Source organism: Porites lutea, chromosome 4 (genome assembly GCF_958299795.1).
Source record: "Porites lutea chromosome 4, jaPorLute2.1, whole genome shotgun sequence".
NCBI lineage: Eukaryota > Metazoa > Cnidaria > Anthozoa > Scleractinia > Poritidae > Porites > Porites lutea.
The window spans coordinates 7,128,072-7,149,929 of NC_133204.1; the positions used below are offsets into that span (position 1 = coordinate 7,128,072).

The 21,858-nt window shown below is 41.2% G+C and overlaps 1 protein-coding gene across 1 annotated transcript in view; it reads left to right on the forward strand.

The window, feature by feature from the left end:
* LOC140935536 (dynein axonemal heavy chain 1-like) overlaps positions 1–21,858 on the forward strand; it is an 88,200-nt gene that overhangs the window by 12,496 nt on the left and 53,846 nt on the right. The window contains exons 14-44 of the mRNA XM_073385096.1: positions 79–390; positions 965–1,105; positions 1,399–1,776; positions 2,374–2,442; positions 2,570–2,728; positions 3,001–3,180; positions 4,457–4,594; positions 5,361–5,441; positions 5,929–6,011; positions 6,478–6,679; positions 7,370–7,467; positions 8,116–8,221; positions 8,492–8,605; positions 8,982–9,131; positions 9,605–9,691; positions 10,061–10,167; positions 11,208–11,379; positions 11,800–11,954; positions 12,291–12,468; positions 12,975–13,169; positions 13,550–13,669; positions 14,811–14,966; positions 15,108–15,215; positions 15,734–15,874; positions 16,344–16,504; positions 16,920–17,077; positions 17,988–18,161; positions 18,797–18,817; positions 19,227–19,312; positions 20,430–20,762; positions 21,368–21,564. Coding sequence (XP_073241197.1) covers positions 79–390; positions 965–1,105; positions 1,399–1,776; positions 2,374–2,442; positions 2,570–2,728; positions 3,001–3,180; positions 4,457–4,594; positions 5,361–5,441; positions 5,929–6,011; positions 6,478–6,679; positions 7,370–7,467; positions 8,116–8,221; positions 8,492–8,605; positions 8,982–9,131; positions 9,605–9,691; positions 10,061–10,167; positions 11,208–11,379; positions 11,800–11,954; positions 12,291–12,468; positions 12,975–13,169; positions 13,550–13,669; positions 14,811–14,966; positions 15,108–15,215; positions 15,734–15,874; positions 16,344–16,504; positions 16,920–17,077; positions 17,988–18,161; positions 18,797–18,817; positions 19,227–19,312; positions 20,430–20,762; positions 21,368–21,564 — 4,760 coding nt within the window. The remainder of the gene's footprint in view (positions 1–78; positions 391–964; positions 1,106–1,398; positions 1,777–2,373; positions 2,443–2,569; positions 2,729–3,000; positions 3,181–4,456; positions 4,595–5,360; positions 5,442–5,928; positions 6,012–6,477; positions 6,680–7,369; positions 7,468–8,115; positions 8,222–8,491; positions 8,606–8,981; positions 9,132–9,604; positions 9,692–10,060; positions 10,168–11,207; positions 11,380–11,799; positions 11,955–12,290; positions 12,469–12,974; positions 13,170–13,549; positions 13,670–14,810; positions 14,967–15,107; positions 15,216–15,733; positions 15,875–16,343; positions 16,505–16,919; positions 17,078–17,987; positions 18,162–18,796; positions 18,818–19,226; positions 19,313–20,429; positions 20,763–21,367; positions 21,565–21,858) is intronic.

Genomic DNA, 21,858 nt, shown 5'->3' on the forward strand with positions numbered 1-21,858 from the left:
TTTAAAAAAAGCTATATTGTCTCGGGTCGTAGCGTTCATCCACTGACTTCTACATTAATTTTGATCTGTTGAAAACAGTATGACAAGCTGGGCCGGTTGGTCAAGGACTTTGAGCCGTTTAAGAACATGTGGCTGACAGCATCTGATTGGCTGAAGTGGTATGACAGTTGGATGAACGATCCCCTCACCACCATAGACGCAGAACAACTGGAACAGAATGTTAACAACGCCTTCAAGACTATTTTCAAGTGTGTTAAGCATTTCAAGGAGATCCCTGCTTGCCAGGAGGTGGCGATGGAAGTGAAACTGAAGATTGAGAACTTCAAACCTTACATTCCACTTATCCAGGGCTTGAGAAATCCTGGCATGAGAAGTAGGCATTGGGAACAGGTATCATTTCCGGCAGTTTCTTAGTTTTCTTCCGTTACCCTGAGTATCAAAGGTTTTTTTTTCTCGCGCCGCAGGCCGATAGATCTTCGGCCAAATACCCAAGCCACGAGACTTACCCGAAACCAGAAACCGCCTATGAAAAGTCTCAGGGATCTAGGGTAAGTTTTCGGTTGATTAAGGTCAAAAAGGCAAAAAATAGTTGTGAACCTCAAGGAAATTGCTTGAAGCCCCTGTCAAACTCCTGTCCAAAGTTTTTAAATACTTTATGATGCCCATCGCTAAATTTATTCGGAAGTGCAGCAATGTCGCACTCGTTGATCCCTCTGGTCAAAGAAAAAAAACCGGCATCTGAAAAAATGTTTTTGCCTTTACTGAATATCATTTATAAGAACTGAAGTACATCATCTGTCATTGCCAGAGTTTATTGTTTGTTATTATGAAATCCAAAAAATAAGAAAAGTGGCTTTAGCCGTTTCAGCGATAATTGTTGTTTTGGACTTATCGGTGACCAAATTGCGCCATTTACAATTTACTTCTTTCGAAACTGACAATACTTGTGTGTTTTTCTCTCCAGTTGTCCAAGGAGCTTGGTTTTCCTATTGTGGCAAACGCGCAGCTGACGTTTACAAAGTGCCTGGAGATGAAGCTTCAAGATCACATCGAGGTTATTGCTAAAGTCGCTGAGATTGCGGGCAAGGAATACTCTATTGAACAGGTACATGTAAATTGCAAACTTCAAATACATGCACACAGTTCTGTTGCTCTAGAACGTTGTCCTAAGAAATTTAAATTGTTATCATTTTCATCTTGGACCAAAAACTCATACGGATTTCTTCTTCAACCTTAAAAGTTTTGTGAATTAAAAGTTGTGTTATTATATTAATAAACTTCCCAAGAAGTTGTTTCTCACTAGGATTTAAACACAAACGTGAGATCTACCTTTTCTGCCTACCATATTTGATTGTAGCAGTGAAATTATTGACTAATTGTTGTAATATTTGCAATTAGGCGCTTGACAAGATGGAGAGCGAATGGAAGCCAGTCATGCTCGAGGTCATGCCATATAAGGAAACAGGCACGTTCATAATGAAAGTCAGCGATGACTGCTCGCAGCTATTGGACGATCACATCGTGATGGCACAGAGCATGTCATTTTCACCGTATAAGAAGCCATTTGAGGAGCGTATCACTACTTGGGAGAGCAAACTTGTGATGACTCAGGATGTGATGGACGAGTGGCTTCAGTGTCAGAGGCAGTGGCTGTATTTGGAGCCTATCTTTAGCTCGGAGGATATAAACCGCCAGCTACCGGTGGAAAGCAAGAGGTATCAAACCATGGAAAGGATATGGAGGAAAGTGATGAATAACGCCAAAGGAAACCCGCAGGTAAAAAGGAGGCCACTGTGTAACTCGAAAACCTTGCTTATCTGTTCGATTCACTTAGAAAGTGCATTGCACAATGGTACTTTGCAGGGTTCTTATATTTTTAGAGCCTAGTTTTGAACCCTCCCTTCCTCACAGGTAACCTTTGTCTAGATCTCAGCGTGCAAAGAAATTCATTCGATTTGATAGCCTGGGGCTAGTGGATTTTGCAATGGGGTCAGTGGACTTTTTTTTTTGGAGGGGGCGGGGGGCGAACCGGAGAAGGGAGAATGGAAGAGAGAATGGAAAAGGGACCGACATTTCATTTTGTCAAAAGAGCTATGAGGAAGTCTATTATCTTCTTCGTCAGCGATATGAAGATCTTAAGTGTTTGAACGGCCCTGTTCTTCCAACTAACGTTAAGTTTTGATAGATGCTTGGCTGGATTGACCTACCACGTGACGCGAAATTTGAGAATGTAATCCAGACTAATCGGTTAAGTGTATGCCATACTCGGTGGCGTTGTCTTAACTGGCCAAGTAGAGTTACAACGAAGCACAAAATGAATCAACTCGACGTCATGACTAAGCGTAAGCATGATCATTCTGGTTGAATTTTTAGGTGATCTCTTTGTGCCCTGATGCCAGACTTCTTGAAAGTCTCCGTGAATGTAATAAACTTTTAGAACAGGTAAGAAAATGTCAACATTAACGTTAGCACTCACATAAATATCCGAAACTTCGCTATCCTTTTTCCATGGGAAGTAGCTGTTTACTGTGATGTGTGATAACTTTGTGCTGCGATTGCCTTTCAACAGGTACAAAAGGGACTTAGTGAATACCTGGAGACGAAACGAACAGCCTTTCCACGATTCTACTTTCTTTCAGATGATGAGCTGCTGGAGATTTTGTCTCAAACCAAAGATCCTACTGCTGTTCAACCTCATTTGCGCAAGTGCTTTGAAAATATCGCCAGGGTACGTACGTAATGTAACTCTAACAGTGACGAAGATGGCTTCCGTGAAAACGTCAGAGCCATCCATATTTCTTGCTACTGTGTCCTTAAAAGAAAACATCATCATCAGAAAGAACTGCAAACGTACTTTCTTTGAAATGGGAACACTTAAAGATTTTATTTATTTTAACAAGTAAATTGGCGTAATGGCTTTCATTTCAGTTAGCTACACTTAAGCATCTTTTAGTTTGTTTATAGCAATTGTTAATGGAGGTCGATGGTTGTGTTTTCCAGCTATCATTTGAGGAAGACTTACGCATATCTTCTATGTTTTCTGGCGAGGGAGAATGTGTTCCATTTAGCAACAGCCTCTATCCCACCGGCAATGTTGAGGACTGGCTGCTGGAAGTAGAAAACACCATGAGAGGAAGTTTACGAGAGATTTTACACAGGGCTTTGTTAGAGTATGCTGAGGTAAAATTTCATTTTAGTACTGAGGTGCTTTACTGGAGTGTTTTTGATTGATGAAAGTAATGAGTGATTTATTTCGTTTTGCTTTTGCGTTAAAAAGCTTAGCTCAAAATAACCCATTTCCGAGTTCCAAAAACTCAGACTTTCAAACGTGACTAAGGGCGAAACCTTTGTTGGGGAAATTATTTTTATTACTCATTTTCATATCAATGGCCTCTCACTTGGCCTACTTCACTTGGAAGTAATGGGCGCAAAAAAGAACGGGGCGCGCGAAGGAGACACGCGAGGGGCTGCGCCCATGACTTCTAATCGCCTGCTACGCAGGCTACACTTGGCCTCGCTTTGAAACAGAGGCTTGAGGCAACCCGGAAATGGCCTATTTCTCTCGCCTCTTTTCTCAATCAATTAGAAGTTGGAGCAAAACTTTCTCGCAAGTGACATCCCGTTAGCATTGATGACCTGCCTTAATTTTTCTTCCGGAATCTGGCTGTGATTTGTCAGTCTAAAATTAGACATTAATTGGTTTGATTTTATTACAATCGACGTTGCCGATCCAGGTAGTATGCTGGACGCGTGTCCCATGCGAAGCTGCAGTAAATGACGCTAGTCATAGCCTCGAATCCTGTCTGAACTCAGATTTTTTTCGTTGTCCTATGCCACTGAAATGACGCAGCCTGCTAATACAGCAGTCTTTCCTCGCTCCTCGCCGCCCAGGAGTGAGGAAAGATGGTTGTATTTTCAGGATAGATATGACGAGAATAACATGTTTTCACGACGCTGAAATTCAGTGTTCCTCGGCTGCAGCTAAAAGGCGTCAGAGAGCTTTAGATTTGAGCACGAGAACGAGTACGAGTACGAGATTTAACTTAATTTAACGTAAAGTTTTTGCGTGTGTTCTAGATCAAAGACACCCCGGAAAGCTTCATTTTACTTTATTTCACCAAAAAAGTTTGTCCGGTTATTTATAGTGAAGGAGGTTAAGCCCTCTAACAATAGCAAAATGATAAAATTTCTTAAATTTGATGACTTGTTCCCGCCACTACGACATTCTCGCTAAAACCCGTTGCAGCATGACGACGGCTATCACGTTTCCCGCCAAAATGACGCTGGTTCACGCATGAGCAATACAAAAGTACTCAGTATTGAGAAAATCTCGTTCTCGTACTCGTCCTCGTCTCGGGATCTAAAGGTCTTTATTCCTTGGAATAGGACGCTGAGAATGGTTACTCGTTCCAGCTGCTGCGAATCTCTCACATCTCCTATTTATTTTACATCACAGACACCTCGCACAGAGTGGGTTCTAAAGTGGCCTGGGCAGATTGTGATTGCTGGATGTCAGACACACTGGACTAAGGAGGTTTCTGAAGCACTGGTGGAAAACAAGATTAATGAGCTTTATAAGGCCCTGATGGCGCAGGTACCAACCACTGTTGTTGAAGCCCAAACCAATCTTCCTTCCACACCTCAAATATAGGGGGGAGGGGGGGTGGGGAGTGCAAGGTGTTAAGACAACTGGAGCACATGATCTTTTTCTCTGGATTCCCCTTCTTTCTATCTGTAAAAAATCGTAGCTATCCGAAATTTTTATTTGAGTGGTCAAACCACACGATTTCGGTCACGGCGTGAAAAGCTGTACCAGTGACATGTCAGAAGGTTGGTCACGTGTTGCGGTTTTACTTGAGGCTGGTTTTCACTTGCGACGGAGTCGGAGTCGGAGTCGGAGTCGGAGTCGGAGTCGTAAGCGGAGTCGTAAGAGCGCTTATGACCTAATGAAAGTCAAAAATCGGAGTCGTAATCGGAGTCATTAGCGCTACGAAATCGGAGTCAGAAGAATCAGTACGGTTCCATTTCTTCCGACTCCGTCGCTTACGTTTCGCTTATGATCTAGTGAAAACCAGATTGTCGGAGTCGCATGCAGAAAGGGAAGGATAAACCAATCACAATGCACGTTCCCACGCTTTGTGATTGGTGTAGTTCTTCCGCTTCCGGATGCGACTGCGACGACCTAGTTTGTACTTGATCGTAAACGACGGAGTCGTAAGCGGAATAAGAAGAATCAGAACGCTGTTTTCACTAGATCGTGAAGGTCTACGCTTCTGATTACGACTCCGACTCCGAATCCGTCGCTAGTGAAAACCAGCCTTTAGTTGATTTTTGTAATGATTTGTTTCTTTCTTCATAAGCTCAACGATCTCGTTACGTTGGTGAGAGGAAACCTGACTAAACTTACCAGGATGATTCTTGGAGCACTTATTGTCATTGAGGTATTAAAATTTAACATGGACATGTGGCCATTTAACGTAACACCAACTTGACTGTAACTCCAATTTCACCCAGCTTACACTCAACGTTCACCAAAATTTATCCAACCGCAGGCAGTATCCTGACGGATAACCAAGGAAAGCAAGAGGAGCCATTCTTGTAGCCTTTGCGTTGGTCAAATATGCGTGACACACTGTTTTCAGTATTTCTCCCGCTTGGCGTGAAATACTTTTTCTGATCAATCCCTTGTCACGCCATAAATGTCTTCATAAGCTCATGGGAAAGAGCCCCTAACTAGTGTTCCGGGAGGCCATGGGTTCGGGTCCCGTCGGGAACTCGAAGTGTTTTGGTTGTCTTACGATCGTATTATTTTACACAAGTCATTATCTTTTTCGTTCTTCTCCAGCTTGGAGTTTAAATTTACTGATTTGCAGAACATTGCGTGAGGTTCTATGTGTTCACCCGGTTTAATCTTACTTTGCTCCGTAGGTTCATGCTTGTGATGTGGTAGCGAAGATGATAACTGAAAACGTAAAAAATGTGAATGATTTTGAATGGATTAGCCAGTTAAGGTACTTCTGTGTGTTATCTGTTGTATTAGGGGCAGTTTGCGGTTTTTTTTAGGTAGGTCCCTATTCTGCTTCGGATGACGCACGCATGCAGGGTTGACCGTTTTGGGAGGAATAACACTTGAAAAACTCTAAACGACTGCCAAAAGTACTGCTTTCTTGGCTTAACCCGTGGCTTGCTACGGTGTGACTGGATCAGAGGGCTGAAGTAAGTCATCTCAAACTACTTGAAAGCCACAATGAAAAATGGTTGGAGACACTGATAATGGAAGTTACTATATTGGAGAGTGACAAGGACACTGGACTTACGGGTTTCTTCAACAATTTTAACAATCAGCCGTTTTTGAAAACATTGCAGCTTAGGTGTGCAGTATTCTGTTGATGAAATCTAGCTGTAGTTGTGGTTTCCCTTTTGTTCTTTTTTTTTTACCTTCATGTCACTTAAAAAATAATGTATCATTCCATTCAGGTACTACTGGGAAGACGATATGATTATTCGGGCAGTAAATGCGCAGTTTGACTACGGCTATGAGTACCTTGGAAACACAGGTCGGCTCGTCATCACCCCCCTGACAGATCGCTGTTATCTTACTCTCACTGGAGCGCTTCATCTGAAATTCGGAGGGGCACCCGCTGGGCCGGCGGGCACAGGCAAGACAGAAACCACAAAGGTCAGTTGAACAGTTTTTTTCTTACGCTGAAAGTTGCCACCATCTTTAGTAAGTCAAAGGCCCAATTTGCAAAGATTGAATCCTAAAATATGGGCAGTTTTCTATAATGTATTAAATACAACAGCTCACGAAGAGTGTGGATAATTAACTGGCCAGGTCAAAAAATAAAAAAAAAATGTTTTGTTTGTTGGTTTGTTTGTTTCTGTCGTGGTTTGTCTGGTTTGGCCCAGGTCAAACGTTGAACGTCACATGTGATGAACCTAAAGCCAATGAGCAAATTCTGTTGTTCTTTTTTATATGGCTGAATCCCCGAGTTGGGAAGATAAAGCGAATCCCGCGTTCTGGTTGGCTACCCGAGCGGGCAAGATGGGCTCTTCTTGCCCGCTCGGTATTTGTGGCGTTGGTCCAGCAAGAATAAGTTCTCTTTTTGGGTATATATTAAATCCCTTATTGACCAAGCTTGTGCGGTCAAAATGGCTGTATATTGGCCTCATTCCTTTTTGCGTTTTTATTGACCACAACTTCGTCTCGGTCAAAAAAAAAAAAAAAACCGCGAGAAAACGAACCTGGCCAACATCCAGCCATCATCAGCGTTTAGGTGCGTCGCATGTGAAGTTCCACGTTCGACCCTGGCCTTATTCTCCACTTCTTGTCATTTTTTAATGCTGTTTTATGTTTTTGTTTTTACAGGATTTGGGTAAAGCAATGGCCGTTCAGTGTGTGGTGTTTAACTGCTCTGATCAGCTGGATTTCATGGCTATGGGAAAGTTTTTCAAGGGTTTGGCCAGGTAGGACTTAGTAGAAATTAATGCACGTGGTTCGAATTGAGTTTTCAAATTAAGTTCGTTAGTTTTCCATAGTTCATCACCTGTTTTACCAGTCCTTTCCCTCAGTCTTTGTTTATGATGGTCTGCAACAGGAAAGAGAGAGAGAGGTTTTTTTAATAACATAACCGGCTCGACCCAAGCGTTCTGATACTCGTTCTGGTACTCTTGTAGTCAAATTGAAAGATCCCTATAATTGTTGCTTTATTGACGACTTTGTTAGTGCACCTTCTTTGTCGTCGTCGTCGTCGTTGTCGTCATTCAAAAGCTGTCGATGCAGGTATTGCAGTACGCAAAGACCTTGGCCCCGTTGTTGGAAAGGTGGATAACGCTATCCAGTTGATAAATGCAATGGATAACTCAATGGTTTCCCCATTACTGATCCTCTGAATAGGGATTTCTCCGGTGGATACCTCTATCCAACGTTTGAACAACCGGGGCTTCGGCGTCTTCGCTATTATTTGTATTCGTTTACTTCAACCGTTTTTTTATCAAGCAACAGGTACTTGTGGCTTAACAACCAAAACCGACTTTATCAATAAAGATTACTTTATCAGTTGTTGTTATGGTGTTTACACTGTTAACTGAACATGATATTTCTGTACCGTGTAGCGCTGGTGCATGGGCATGTTTTGACGAGTTTAATCGTATAGACGTGGAAGTGTTATCCGTGGTGGCTCAACAGATATCTACTATCCAGCAAGCTTTGGAAGCTAGGGTAGGGATGACTTTGCAAGTGTTATGGTAATTCGTGGGCAATTTCTGTCAAAAGAATTTGATGGCAGTTATTCAATTATTTCGTTCTAGAACTACTGTTTCGTGGGCGGTCTTGTTGAAGGCCTTTGATTAAAAATATTTTTATCGCATGGGAACGGTCCATTTGACCAATTAGTCTTACTAGCTTTGTGAACAAACTCATTCAAGACCTTTCTTTCTATGATAGAGAACACACAATAGAAAGCAAGTTGTTTATCGACTTTTTTTGCAGGCTGAACGTTTCATGTTTGAAGGAGTTGAACTTGCACTGAGACCGTCATGTGCTGTGTTCATCACAATGAATCCTGGATACGCAGGAAGAACAGAACTTCCAGATAACCTAAAGGTGGGGACGATTAAAGATAGAAATAAATAAAAAATTAACGGTTTAGATGTAGCACATCCAGAAATTGATTCTTCATCTACCATTCCTGACCGAACTGGAATTTGGAAATGTTGGTTTCTGAGGAGAGGGGAAAACCGGAGTACCCGGAGAAAAACCTCTCGGAGCAAGAAAGTGAACCAACAACAAACTCAACCCACGTATGGCATCCACGTCGGGATTTGAACGCGGGCCACACTCGTGGAATGTGAGTGCTATCACCACTGTGCCACCCTTTGCTCCCCAGAGCTAGTTTTCACTCGAACAATTTGTTTTGCAATTCTTCATTATTTCAGTTTTACGCCAGTTATTTATAAAACGTTTAACGTTTTTCCCTCAGGCCTTGTTTCGTCCTGTTGCCATGATGGTTCCTGACTACGCACTGATTGCTGAAATCAGTCTGTTTTCGTTTGGTTTTTCTGAAGCAAAAGCTTTGGCCAAAAAAATCACCACCACTTTCAAACTCTCCTCAGAGCAGCTTAGTTCACAGGTTTGTAAACAAAGATTTGTTGTTGTTTTTGTGAATATGGTTCTCCTGCTATAGGGGGTGCTTAGACAAATAAAGAAATAAAATTTTCTGATAGTGAAAGAGAGTACACTAACCATCATTAACCAGCCCCACACAGGACGCTCTCTCCTGCAAATTGCTGATCCTGACAGCATGTGGTCACAAATGAGGCTTGCCATGAGTCTTTCTATAAAAATGCCCGTCCGGGACTAAAAGGTTTTATTGTCCCTTGTTCGAGTCATTATATCATTTTGATATTAAGAAAATATTCTTTACACTAAGGGATTGTAAGGTTCCAGCCTGGACTGACCAATATACGAGAATACTATTCTTAGTGACGGTAGTGTTTAAACGCTTCGTCGATATTCCCCCGTCAGTATCAAACAAAAGGAAGTTCTTTTTTTTCTACCGATTTCCTTCTCTTCGGCATAATAATTTACGTTTTTTAATTTCAGGATCACTATGACTTCGGTATGCGCGCTGTGAAGACTGTCATTTCAGCTGCAGGAAATCTTAAGAGAGAAAATCCAGAGATGAGTGAGGTAATTGGTGCAATATTAATCTTTTCCTTATCTTATATTACCAATTTTAATCGCAACTGGGTAATCACAAGAAATGAATTTAACCAAGCGCAAAGTGCGATACAGTACTTTTTATCCAGCCTTTTACATGGTATACAGGGCTGGCTAAGACATTTCTTTGAAAAACCGAAGAACAAACGTGTCTCGTACTTTTGAGGTTCTGATAAAATGTTGCCACGATAATGACAATGTTTACAAGCGTCTCTTGCTGCTTTTTTGTGACCATTATAGAGGGCAGTAGGAGGCAATTAATTAAGCGTTGATTAACTATAACCTTTCTATTCAGCCAGGCTGCTTTGCGTCAATGTGCTGTGTTTCTTTGCGCCCTAGGAACTAATTGTACTGCGCGCCATTCGAGATGTGAACGTACCGAAGTTCTTACAGGATGACTTGAAGCTGTTCCGTGGAATTGTTTCAGATCTTTTCCCACACGTCAAGTTAGTGCCCATATTCCATATTCTTACTGTAAACTTAATGGGGTTTTACTTCCTAACGGGTATTAGTGCAGTTGTACAGTATCAAATGGGGTAAAAGGGGGGGTATGTGGAATAGTGAATCGAAGAGGCTTTCCCATGAAAACTGCTAGAAAAACACCGAGATACGACACGTAAGCTATGTTCCCTCCCCCTCTAATAGTTCACTATTTGTATACTTCCGGTTCCCTTCCTATCTTTCTGGGTGGAGTGGGAAGGTGGGGTTACAAATAAGTGGACGAGACATCGGTTATTCGTAAAAGAAACAGGGAATGAAAATGAAACAGTGGCGACTTCACGAAGTATTTTAGTAATAAGTAGGTTGAGGATGATCGTCTGGGTGAACGTAGTCCTGAATAGGACTGTTGTTGTTGACAGTGACTGACGTTTCGGCAACCTGTGCGGTAGTCATCTTCAGAGTCGAAGTGAGTTGTATCACGTCTGTTGATGGTATTTTAAAACTCTGACATTACGAGTCTTCATAGCCAGTTACATCACGGCTTTACTGACAGACGACCAATAACATCGCGACTTAATTAACCGGAGTATAATATCATCAACGAACGTGAGACACCTCAGTTTGACTCTGAAGATGACTAGCGCACAGGTTGTCGAATCGTCAGTCAGTGTCAACAACAACAGTCCTGTTCAGGACTACTTTCACCCGGACGATCATACTCAACCTACTCATGAAATGACTCCTGGGTTCAAACTTTTCACTATTTCAGTAATGTTCGTTTTAGTACAAATGTCAATGCAAATGCTATTGGGCATAGACTTTCAGCTTAGGGTAACTTAGAGCGCCATAGAATCCCATAAACGGTCACTACATGCCGTAGTCTTATTCAGCGTTTCGCTGAGATCTATGGGATTTTTATTTTTATATTTGAGCTTGAAAGCCATATTTAAAGAAACAGGAACAAATAACACTAAGGTAGTTTGAAAGAGGTTAAGTATTTTAAGCGAAAAATTCCCTAACGGTGCTGTGTTGACATTTCTTTCAGAGAGCAACCTATTGACTATGGTGATCTGGAAGACTCCATTCGTAAGACGTGTCTAAAACTTGGACTGGAGGATGTAGATGGTTTTGTTACTAAGTGTATTCAGTTGTACGAGACAACTGTAGTCAGGCACGGACTTATGTTAGTGGGTCCTACTGGATCGGGAAAAACAAGGGTGAGTGTCTGCCTCCTGCATAAAGGTACAGTAAAACTAGCCCACGTGTAGCCGCACCCTTCCTCCAGCAAAGGAAAAACGTCGGGGGAAGGGTGCGGCTACACGTAGGCTACGGTAAAACGGGCAGCAAAAATGCAAAACGAGTTGAATAGCGATGTGCGTTTTACCACCCAAGAATTGAACCTGTCTCATAACAAATTAAATTAGGTTGTTGCAGGTTACGAAAAGTTGTTGGAGAAAGTAAGGAGTAGTTCTACTTTTTACAACAAATCTGTATATGTTGCGCGTTTTACCGGCCCAAGGAAAACTTACTGCTTTGCAGAAATTGACGTACCTCCTGTGTATGGCGTGATTCCCGCATTATTTTATCCAATCAGTTGCAGTTGATGATTCCTACCTCTCTTATACGTTTTGTTTCAGTGTTACGAGGTTCTAAAGAAAGCTCTGACTGCACTGAAGGGCAAAGATTCTCCATCCGGCTCCCCGTATGAAGAGGTACACACGTTTGTGTTGAATCCCAAGTCTATTACAATGGGACAGTTGTATGGAGAGTTTGACTTGCTAACTCATGAATGGTGAGTAATGAGAATTCCGTGATAAATATTTATGTCTAATCGAAAACATCGAGAATGCGGCCAAAGGGGCAAATGAAGTTGGCGCCAAGCAAGAAACAGGTCGATAGTAACCTAAATATTGAGTAAGAGGAAAGATGTTCTGTGTTCCTCTGATATCGTGACGTTGTGATGAGACGCTCATCGTATTTTCCCCTTCAACCAATTCCAGCGATCTGCATTTGACTCGACCAAGTTTCTTGCAACAGCGAGTGAAGGGAATAACGTGCATTTCTGCGCAGCGTTTTGTCATTGTTTTAGGTTCGCAGGCCGGTTGACTTTTATGTTTTCTGTTTTAAGGACTGACGGCATCTTATCGTCCATGATCCGCGTGGGAAGCTCCAGCACCACAAGTGACAAGAAATGGTACGTTTTTGACGGACCAGTTGACGCCGTGTGGATTGAAAACATGAACACTGTTCTGGACGACAATAAGAAGCTTTGTCTTACAAGCGGAGAAATCATCAAACTCAGTGAGGTAAAATACAGTTAAACCTGATTTCACATCGACCCTTATAAGGTTTCTGAGGCTTACTCGAACTTACAAAGGTTTTCTACTGCGTTTCCAGTCATGCAATGAATGAAATTCTCGATAACTTGGCCAGTCTCCCATTTTATCTTTTGCTTAGTTCTGCTTTAGCTCTACGGTAGTAGTAATAAGGCAACAGCTGATGACCTAGTTGAGAAAAGGAAATACATGATATACTAATTGCCGATGGGAAATTAAGGAAAAAATTATCAACACAGCTATGAGTACAACCCAAGCAATTCTGAAACGAAGGCCTCAACCGGATTCGAACCCATGACCTTCGTGTTACCGCTGCTATACTCTCTTAACAGACTTTGGTTTTTTCTCTTTTTCTAAGGCTTTTTTTTACTGTTAAGATTTTTATCAATGCTTTCAAAGATACATACGACACAAGCTTCACATCTCTGGCTTAAATGCCACTCTGGTAAACCCACTGTATTCTAACTGATCAACAGGCAATGACGATGATGTTTGAGGTGATGGATCTTGCTGTAGCCTCCCCGGCCACAGTCAGCCGTTGTGGTATGGTTTACCTGGAACCTAGTATCCTGGGCCTTCAGCCTTTTGTAAACTGTTACCTGAAAACACTTCCTGACGCCATATTCGATCACAAGGACAAACTACAGTCATTGTTTGACAGATTTTTAGAGGTAACAGATCATTTGTGTTTTTGATAACATTATTGAGAAAGGGAAGAACGATCATCATAATTAATGTCATAATTACGATGATGATAATAGGCTGAACACGCATTTCAACCCGTAAAGTTTCAAATGGGGGAGCGGGACTAGCTTTCAAACTTCTACTTATTTCCGGTAGTTTTTCAGTGGAACGCCACGAAAACGGAATTTTTGGAATTTCTTGGAGAATGGAAAGCTGTCTAGACCTCTATTTCGGCCCTGTCATGCAAGCTCAATAAAATTGGTGCACCTAAGATCTTAAGCGACAGAACTGATCGTAAGTCAGCATGCACAGTTTTATTGTGTGTTTGCAAATTTTCTGAGAGCTGTATATCTTTACTAATCCTCAGGATTCACTCAAGTTCTTGAGGAATAACACGAAGGAGTATGTACCTACCGTGAACAGCAATCTCACTTGCAGTCTCATGCGTATTCTGGATTGTTTCTTTGCTCCGTTTGTCCCTAAGGAGGTTTGTACTAAATTCACCCAGCTATTTAGATATGCACAGGGACCCCTATTGCCTTAAAGCGTTATTTTGTATATACAAGTAAAGTGTTCAATTCTTTTGATTTATCTATCAATCTTGTAAAAACGGTCTCAATTAATTAAACCCTGGATCGCGAATATATCAGATACACGTCAGTGTGTGTTGTAAAAAAAACATACCTAAAACTGATTTTGAAAGAGAAGAATTGAAACATGCGTAAACTGCTGATGATTCATGTGAATGAAAAACAGACAATGGATCAAAGCTTTAAAAATTCAGTTCAGGCTTCAACGAGGTTCAAACCTGGAACTTTGAAATGTTTTATCGAATTGAGCTAATAAAGCCATCTGGAAAGTATGCAGGCCACTTGTAAGTTTGTAATATAAACAGCTATTTCGAGAAAGGTTGTCGGGGAAAATGTGCACGCGACAGTCCCGAAAGGTAATATGGGATATGATCAATACACTGTTCCTGACACTGTAGCTGTCGAACCTACTTTTTTTGCTTTCCTTTAGCACTCGTAAACATATGTCCGTGGCTTCTCCTCCCATTCTTTCAAATTTCTTTAAAGAACAGTGAACTAAAAACCACCCACAATACCCTTCGGGATTGTCGCGTGCACTTTTTCCGACAACTTTTCTCGAAATAGCCGTATACACTTCATGGAAGTGATAAGTTGAATGCACGTGAAATACATCTGTAAAACGCGTACGAATACATAAGTAAATAAACCAAAAAATAAATAAACAAATGTAAATGAATAAATAAGTAAATGAATAAATAAGGGAATAAATGGTAGATGTAATCATCGCAAACATGTGATCAACCCAAGCGGTTGTAAAGGAACTTGAAAAATCCCGACTTGACCGGGATCAGAGCTCTGACCTTTGCGGCGACTGAACGCAACACCCATCCTACAGGGCTATTCAAGACCTCTTAAAGAGTAGGGCAGTTGTGAGTGAAAACAGCTTTTTGCTATTCTGTAAAGGAACGCTTTCATCGACTGCCTACTGTACTCAGTCAGATAAGCAAATGGGAGTAATTGATATCAACTTGGCAACATCCATTTCTTAGTCAACCATGATCACCGTTAACCTCTTATTGCAAAACTTTGCTTGTACAGGGCGAGATCATCCCTGCAGAGAACATAGCGTTAGTGGAAACGTTGATCGAACCCTGGTTTATCTTTGCTCTCATTTGGTCTGTTGGCGGAACGTGTGACGGAGACGGAAGAAAGAAGTTCAGTGAATATTTAAGAAAGAAGATGGACGAGGAGAAGGTAACTGTACACTTCACTCTAACCGTCTACCTCCGTTTTCAGCGTGAAGAAAATCCGAATAGATCTTATTAATGGAAGTTTTTTGCCTTTTACAACAAAGATGAGAACGTGGGATGTCGATTTTCAATTTTTAAATTACAGATTACAATGAAATTTCCCAGTCATGGTCTGGTGTACGATTATGCGCTTGAAGATGGTGGAGTTAGCCGTAAAGACGATGATGACGATGACGATCATAAAGCAGGAGAGGTGAGAACATTGACAGTTTAAAAAGAAAGCCGTGTCACGACAGTTAAGTTCAGTTTGTTAGGTTTTGCCAGTTACTCGTTACGAAACATGACGCTAGCAAAAACTCACTATTAAAGGCCAAAAATTGGCCTTGTAATAAAGAAATATTTGTAGCAAGCGTTACCAGTCTTAAAAACTCCAATTCCCGTGCGCTTTTACCTTCTTAAGTTTTGTTTATCCGTAGCTTAATTCGTATTTGCTATGATATTCAAATGTTGTTTCACTGTTTTTTGTTCTTTCACTCATTTTGATAACCAGTTCGCTTTGCGTGAGATACAGATTAGCTTCTGTAATGTATGGGGTAAGAACAGTACACCTGGAATTAAAAAAATCTGAACACCGTCGCCCTCGTTTCTCAGAAAGGAACCTTATTGGCGTTCTGTGTTAGATAAATTGCAAATACCTGTATTAAGTAGAAAGTAACCCAAGGGTTACTGGCAAGTGGTAGAGTGATAAAACCGTTCTTTGGAATGTTGCAGGTGAAATGGGTAAGCTGGATGGCAAACGTAAGTCAGCCCAACATTCCAGCAGATATGAATTACTCTGATATCATCATACCCACCATGGACCTAGTCAGAGGATCATTTCTCTTGGAAATGCTACTGGTAAACAACAAGAAGGTACGTTCCTTTTGTAGTGCTGTTGACTATAGCGACCCCCATCTTCTCCGTATAGTACACAACTGTATGTGATGAGTAAGTGAAATAAACAAACATGATTTTACGCTCCTTTCACTTTTTTTGACGCTTCGATGATTTGGCATATCCTTTGATATTGCAACATCTACTACTACTACTACTAGTAATAATAGTGGTAATAATAATAATAATAATAATAATAATAATAATAATAATAATAATAATAATAATAATAACGATAACGACAATGATAATGATACTAACAGTGTTTAATTTCGGGTTTCAAACTTATCAGTCTGACTCTTCAGTATTTGAGTGCAGAGAAAACAGACCTTCCGGAAATTTGAAAGCTTTAATTAATGAAGTGTTGAGGCCTCCACATTATGTTGTTTTGCTTGTCCTGAACTTCTCGCTTCCTCTTTTTTTAATTTTGGTTACTTGTTCTCCGCAGGTTATGTGCGTGGGTCCAACAGGATCAGGCAAAACACTGTGTGTAGCAAACAAGTTGCTTAATAACATGCCAAAAGAGTTCCTATCTCATTTCCTGAACTTCTCTGCACGAACATCTGCTAATCAGACACAGGATATTATAGACAGCAAACTGGACAAGAGGTATGGCTGACCAGTATTTCTGTATCTCGTTTATAAGAGTACTCGATCTTTCAGCTCTGGCAACATCTTATCATAGTGCAAGAAAGGAAAAAGAAAGGGATCTAGGACTCAATTCCCGTCGGTGAATCAATTTAAGTTTTTTACACCTGCGTTTGTCACCTAATCATGGCTACAGGGGTGCGAAAAGGATATTCCACCTAATTTACATCGGCTCTAGATCATTATAGACATGTTTTGCAGTGACTTAAACACCAACTGAACTATGGAAAACTGCCCAACACCGAATAACCTGAGAGAGGGCTGTGAGGGCTGCTACAGAACACAGTCTCTGTGATATGCACACGACCAACACTAACACCCTTCATCCCTTTGCTCGTGTATCATGACTGTAAATCGTGTTGTCTTTTTTTGTCAGACGTAAAGGTGTATTTGGTCCTCCTCTTGGGAAACACTTTGTATTCTTTGTTGATGACCTGAACATGCCAGCCCTTGAGGTGTATGGTGCTCAGCCGCCAATAGAGATCCTACGTCAGTATTGTGATCATAAAGGGTGGTACGACAGGAAAGCCATTGGTATGTCCACCTCTAGTGTCTTGGAGAGTATCATCGCGCTTGCGAAGGGCCAACGTCTTTACCCTCGTCAATTTACCTTGATAAGTTAGCTAGTCTCCTGCCCGGCGCAGCACCCAGGGTGCAAAGAAAGTCATTTTTAAAGCTTGCCTTTCGGGCAAGTTGAAGCTAGCATATACTAGCCCAAACGTCATTTCAACTAGCCCCAAAAACATTTTGATGAGCAGAATTGATTTCACAGTTCTTCTGTAATTTGAATTCCTCAAAAAACTTCACTTGGCCGTCGGGCAAGTTAAGAACAGAATTCACTAGCCCGCTAGTAAAATCCACTAGCCGCAGGCTATCGGACATGACTTTCTTTGCACGCTGAGCACCACACTTCTGTTATCGGTAATTAAGTCGAAAAGACAAATCTGGTAAAATAGATACTGTGGTTCATTATCACATATTACCAAACGGATTCCTTAAATTAAAGGGAAGTAAAATTTGCTTTGGGGATAAACTTGAACCACAACATATACACCTCGAGGAAAGGAACAGCTGACAGCTTTTTTACCTAAACGTTTTTGATCGCAAGACTGTCATCTCACTTGTCCTTATGTTATCTGATGTTATCAGATGGTGTTGATAGCTACTGCTATTTACAACTTGTTGAATGTTGCCGGCCGCGTTTGCAGTTAAACTGTCAAGTAGAACCAAAAGTCCGTTTAACAACAAGGGGATCGTAACCTTTCGATAAAAGTCTTGTATCATGAGTCGGAACACATATGATTTTCTTTCTTTACTCACATCCATCTTCTTTACATGCTCGAGTGAAGCATGATTTCGACTGCTAAACACGGGCATTTACTTTGTTTCGTATCTTAGGCGTTTTCCTATGGCCCATATTTCACATTTTATGATCTCATTATAGGAACCTTTCGTGAACTAGTAGATATCAACTTCGTGTCATCTATGGGTCCCCCAGGTGGTGGAAGAAATCCTGTCACTCCCCGGTTCCTAAGGCACTTTAATCACCTGTCATTTACTGAGCTAGAAGATGATAGTAAACATCGCATTTTTGCTACTATTCTCAAGTCCTGGATAGGTAAGTCCTCAATAGTAACCTACATTTCCTATTTTTCCTTCCGAGATCCAAATTCTGTCAAAGCAAAAACCACAGGAAATCGATGCACAGCAAACAGACCGACTTTATATACTCGTTATTGTTATAAATGACATTTTAGCTAGATATTCTAGTTAGAACCTAGCCTAGCTATAAAGGTTGAGGACAGCAGAGTCCATAGTCGTGTTGGTCTGTCAACACCTTTTCAACTGTCGGAGGAACAACAACAAAAAATGATTTATGTAAATGCATACCGGAACACGATTAACGACGGCGATTCACAGACGTCTCTCTCCCCGATTTTTTTTTTGAGGGGAGGGGGCGTCTGTACACAGGCTGTTACATACAAACGTCGAACCTGTATTAAGCGGTCACCCTCGGGGAATGGCTAAATGACCGCTTAATTAATCCCAAGATTATGTGTTGCGTTCGACGTTAGGAGAACGTAACAAACAGTTTAGTGTGATGTTGTTAGGCTGTTTTGCGAATATGTAGAAACGACCAACCGGTAGATAAATTCACCTCTTTGTTTCTCAAATGTCAGGCACGTTTTTCCTTCTTAGTTTGTTCTAAATGTCGTTAAAACTCATCTGACAAACTTTTTAACTGTCTTGCAGAGAGAAGCAAAGCTTTAGCAGGTTAGACTAGTGTAGATGACAGGTTATCATGACTGTTAGTGGTCGTAGAACAGTGAGAAGAGTGAGTGCTTGGTAGAATAATTCGGAGCATTTTGATGCTCACTGTCAGAAGACTCAAAATAGAGCGTTTTCACATTAGAAACATTGAGGTTTAATTGTAGTTTCTGGGTAATTGACCACCTACCCTTCCCTAAAGTCACACCCTAAGTGAGTAGTAAGGGTTAATGTTGACTGAGGGGAGGGGTAGGTGTGCAGTTACCCAGAAACCTGAATAGTGATCCGACTATTTTTTGTAAAGAATTTTGTTTCCAATAAATTTAATAATCTGTTTTCTTCTCAGGACTGGGTTGGATGGTATCGGTTTTTGTCTTTCTTGTGGTATTTATTTAACTTTTTTTTATTTATTTAGGTTCATACGGTGGCAGTGATAAGGAATCACTTTGTGACAGTTTGGTCAGAAACACCATTGCGGTTTATAACACGGTTATAACTCAGGTAAGCACATCTGAAACCATAACACACCAACCAAACTTTGCAGTAATTTCTTTTTCATATTTTATCCTTAGTTTAAATTTGATTTCCCTTTGTTTTGGGGTATGGTAGTGTATGATAATGAGTTTAAAACAAAGGGAAATACAAATTTGAACCACGACATACACTCTACATAACAGAACGCCGTGTAGGATTGCTGCCTTAAATAACTGTATTTACTGTTTTCATGTGCCGTGAAAATTTGATTAAAAGTTCTTGGTCTGTACAATAAGCAGCTCCTTTCACTAGAGATAAGTAAGAACGATGTCTCTGTTGTTAAAGCACAGGCGGCCCAAACTCACGGTGTAAAGTAATTTACATACCATAGGTGACGCGCCGGCGTCGCGTTACAGGCGACCGTTGAAAATAAGAGACTTTGTGTGAGGAATATATTACTGAGATCTGCGAACGCTAAATAACGTTAAACCTTAATTTTTCTTTAATGAAATGAATAATGAATCTATTCCGCTGTGTTTGGGTGTCTGCATGTCGTTTTACTCGTTTTTTTGGCTTTATTGCGTAACCACTGTTACTCCCTTCATAGAACGAAAGGGTGCGTCACCTATCGTATGTAAATTACTTTACACCATGAGTTTGGGCTGCCTGTGGTTAAAGTAACGCATAAGTGCCGCGTGTGCACAGGCTACCTCTTTACTACGAAGTCTGGTGTATCTTATCCAATCTTAATAAAATCCAAACAATCACCTGTCAACTCCAGCGATTAAAAGTACTTTTTTCAGTTCTTGAAATAATTTTGCGACTGGCGGCCGTCGTGTTCTCCAGTCAAACCTATTTTCGCTTGGACGCAACCCGTTTTTTGGCCAGACAAATATTTATTTCAACATATCTCTATAAAACTAAATTTTCGAATTTTTAGAATCATAAACGACCGGATCTTAGTGTCCGTCCGTTCATCCAAGGATTTGACCGGACAAAGCCCACTTCTGACGGGAGATTGTCCGTTGACCGGCCGTTATTTCAAGCCCTGTTAAATTTTTTAAAAAATGCAATAAATTTAGTTGCTACGATTCGAAACATCGAATGGTGTAATCTGACCAAATTTCTGCCACTCAAATTACAGTTGCTACCTACTCCAGCCAAAAGTCACTACACGTTTAATTTGCGCGACTTGTCGAAAGTTTTCCAAGGGATTCTCATGGCTCTGCCGCAGAAGCTGGAGGATAAAAATGATGTGCTGCGATTGTGGTACCACGAAAACTGCCGAGTGTTCCAGGATAGATTGGTCAATGATGAGGACAGAAAATGGTTTGTGGACTTGATTCGAGATAAGATGGCGTCTGGATTTGAGACTTCCATGGACGATGTTGTTAAAGATTCAACCATGATTTATGGTGATTTCATGGTTCCTAGTGCTGAGAATAAGATTTATGGTGAAGTACCTGATTTTCACAAGGTGAGCCTGCTCTCCAAATCATTTCATATCGTTAATTGAACCAATATATCAGTGCGCTAGCAGCCCTTAGTTTTCCATTTATTGAAATGTTGGTCATATTTTCTTCTGTGAAGCAGTCAATCAGGCAATCCTTCCCTCCTGGTCATTCGTTGCGTCAATCAAAAACATATTGTCCGCTCTTGGAAAGTTAGTCAGTCAGTCAGTCAGTGAGACAGTCTGTCAGACTGTCAATCAGCCAGTTCTCCAATCACAGCCACACTGATAGTCAGCTAGTCTGCCATTCAGCCAGACTGGCAGTCAGCCAGGCTGCCAGTCTGCCGTATTGCCATTCAGCCAGTCTGGCAGTCAACCAGACTGCTAGTCAGCCAGTCTACGAGTCTACCAGTCTTCAGTTCAAATGTTTTTCCATCGATGGATTGACCAACTCATCATTCACGTATATCAGTTAAAAGCGGCTTTCCCTTAACCAGCCGCGTCAACAATGAAAGTATCGAAAAGGCACAAAACTGCAGTTCAATAAGTCAAGATTTACCTGCCTATTACAGTTTATAACTAAATTCCCCTCGCATTCTCCTTAGTTTTGAGTTTCTTGCTTCCCTTAACAGATGGTAAAAATCATGGAGGAATACCTTGATGATTACAATCAGATCAACACCGCTCAGATGAAGCTGGTTCTATTCTCTGACGCCGTACGTCACGTGTCACGAATAAGCCGTGTGATTCGTCAGCCTCTCGGCAACGCCCTTCTGCTGGGTGTTGGAGGAAGTGGACGCCAAAGTCTTACAAGACTGGCAGCACACATGTGAGTTTAAGGGGGAAGCTTATTGAATTTTTGTTTCCTAGTCATTAAAAGTGTCACGGATACAGCGTAGCCGAATGGCCAGCTCCAAGAGAGTGCCAACAGGTTTGTTTTTGGGGATTCAATCAATTTTTGTTGATTTGGGTTTTTTGTTTGCAATTATTTGAGCTGAGCGCTTGTAAGCTAGCCAGTGCATTTCATTGATTTTCTGCATAAACAAAGTACATACATTGTACATTAATGTTTTGGGATTTGTAGAGGAACCAGGAATAGTGCAGATGGTTAGTGCGCAGCCTC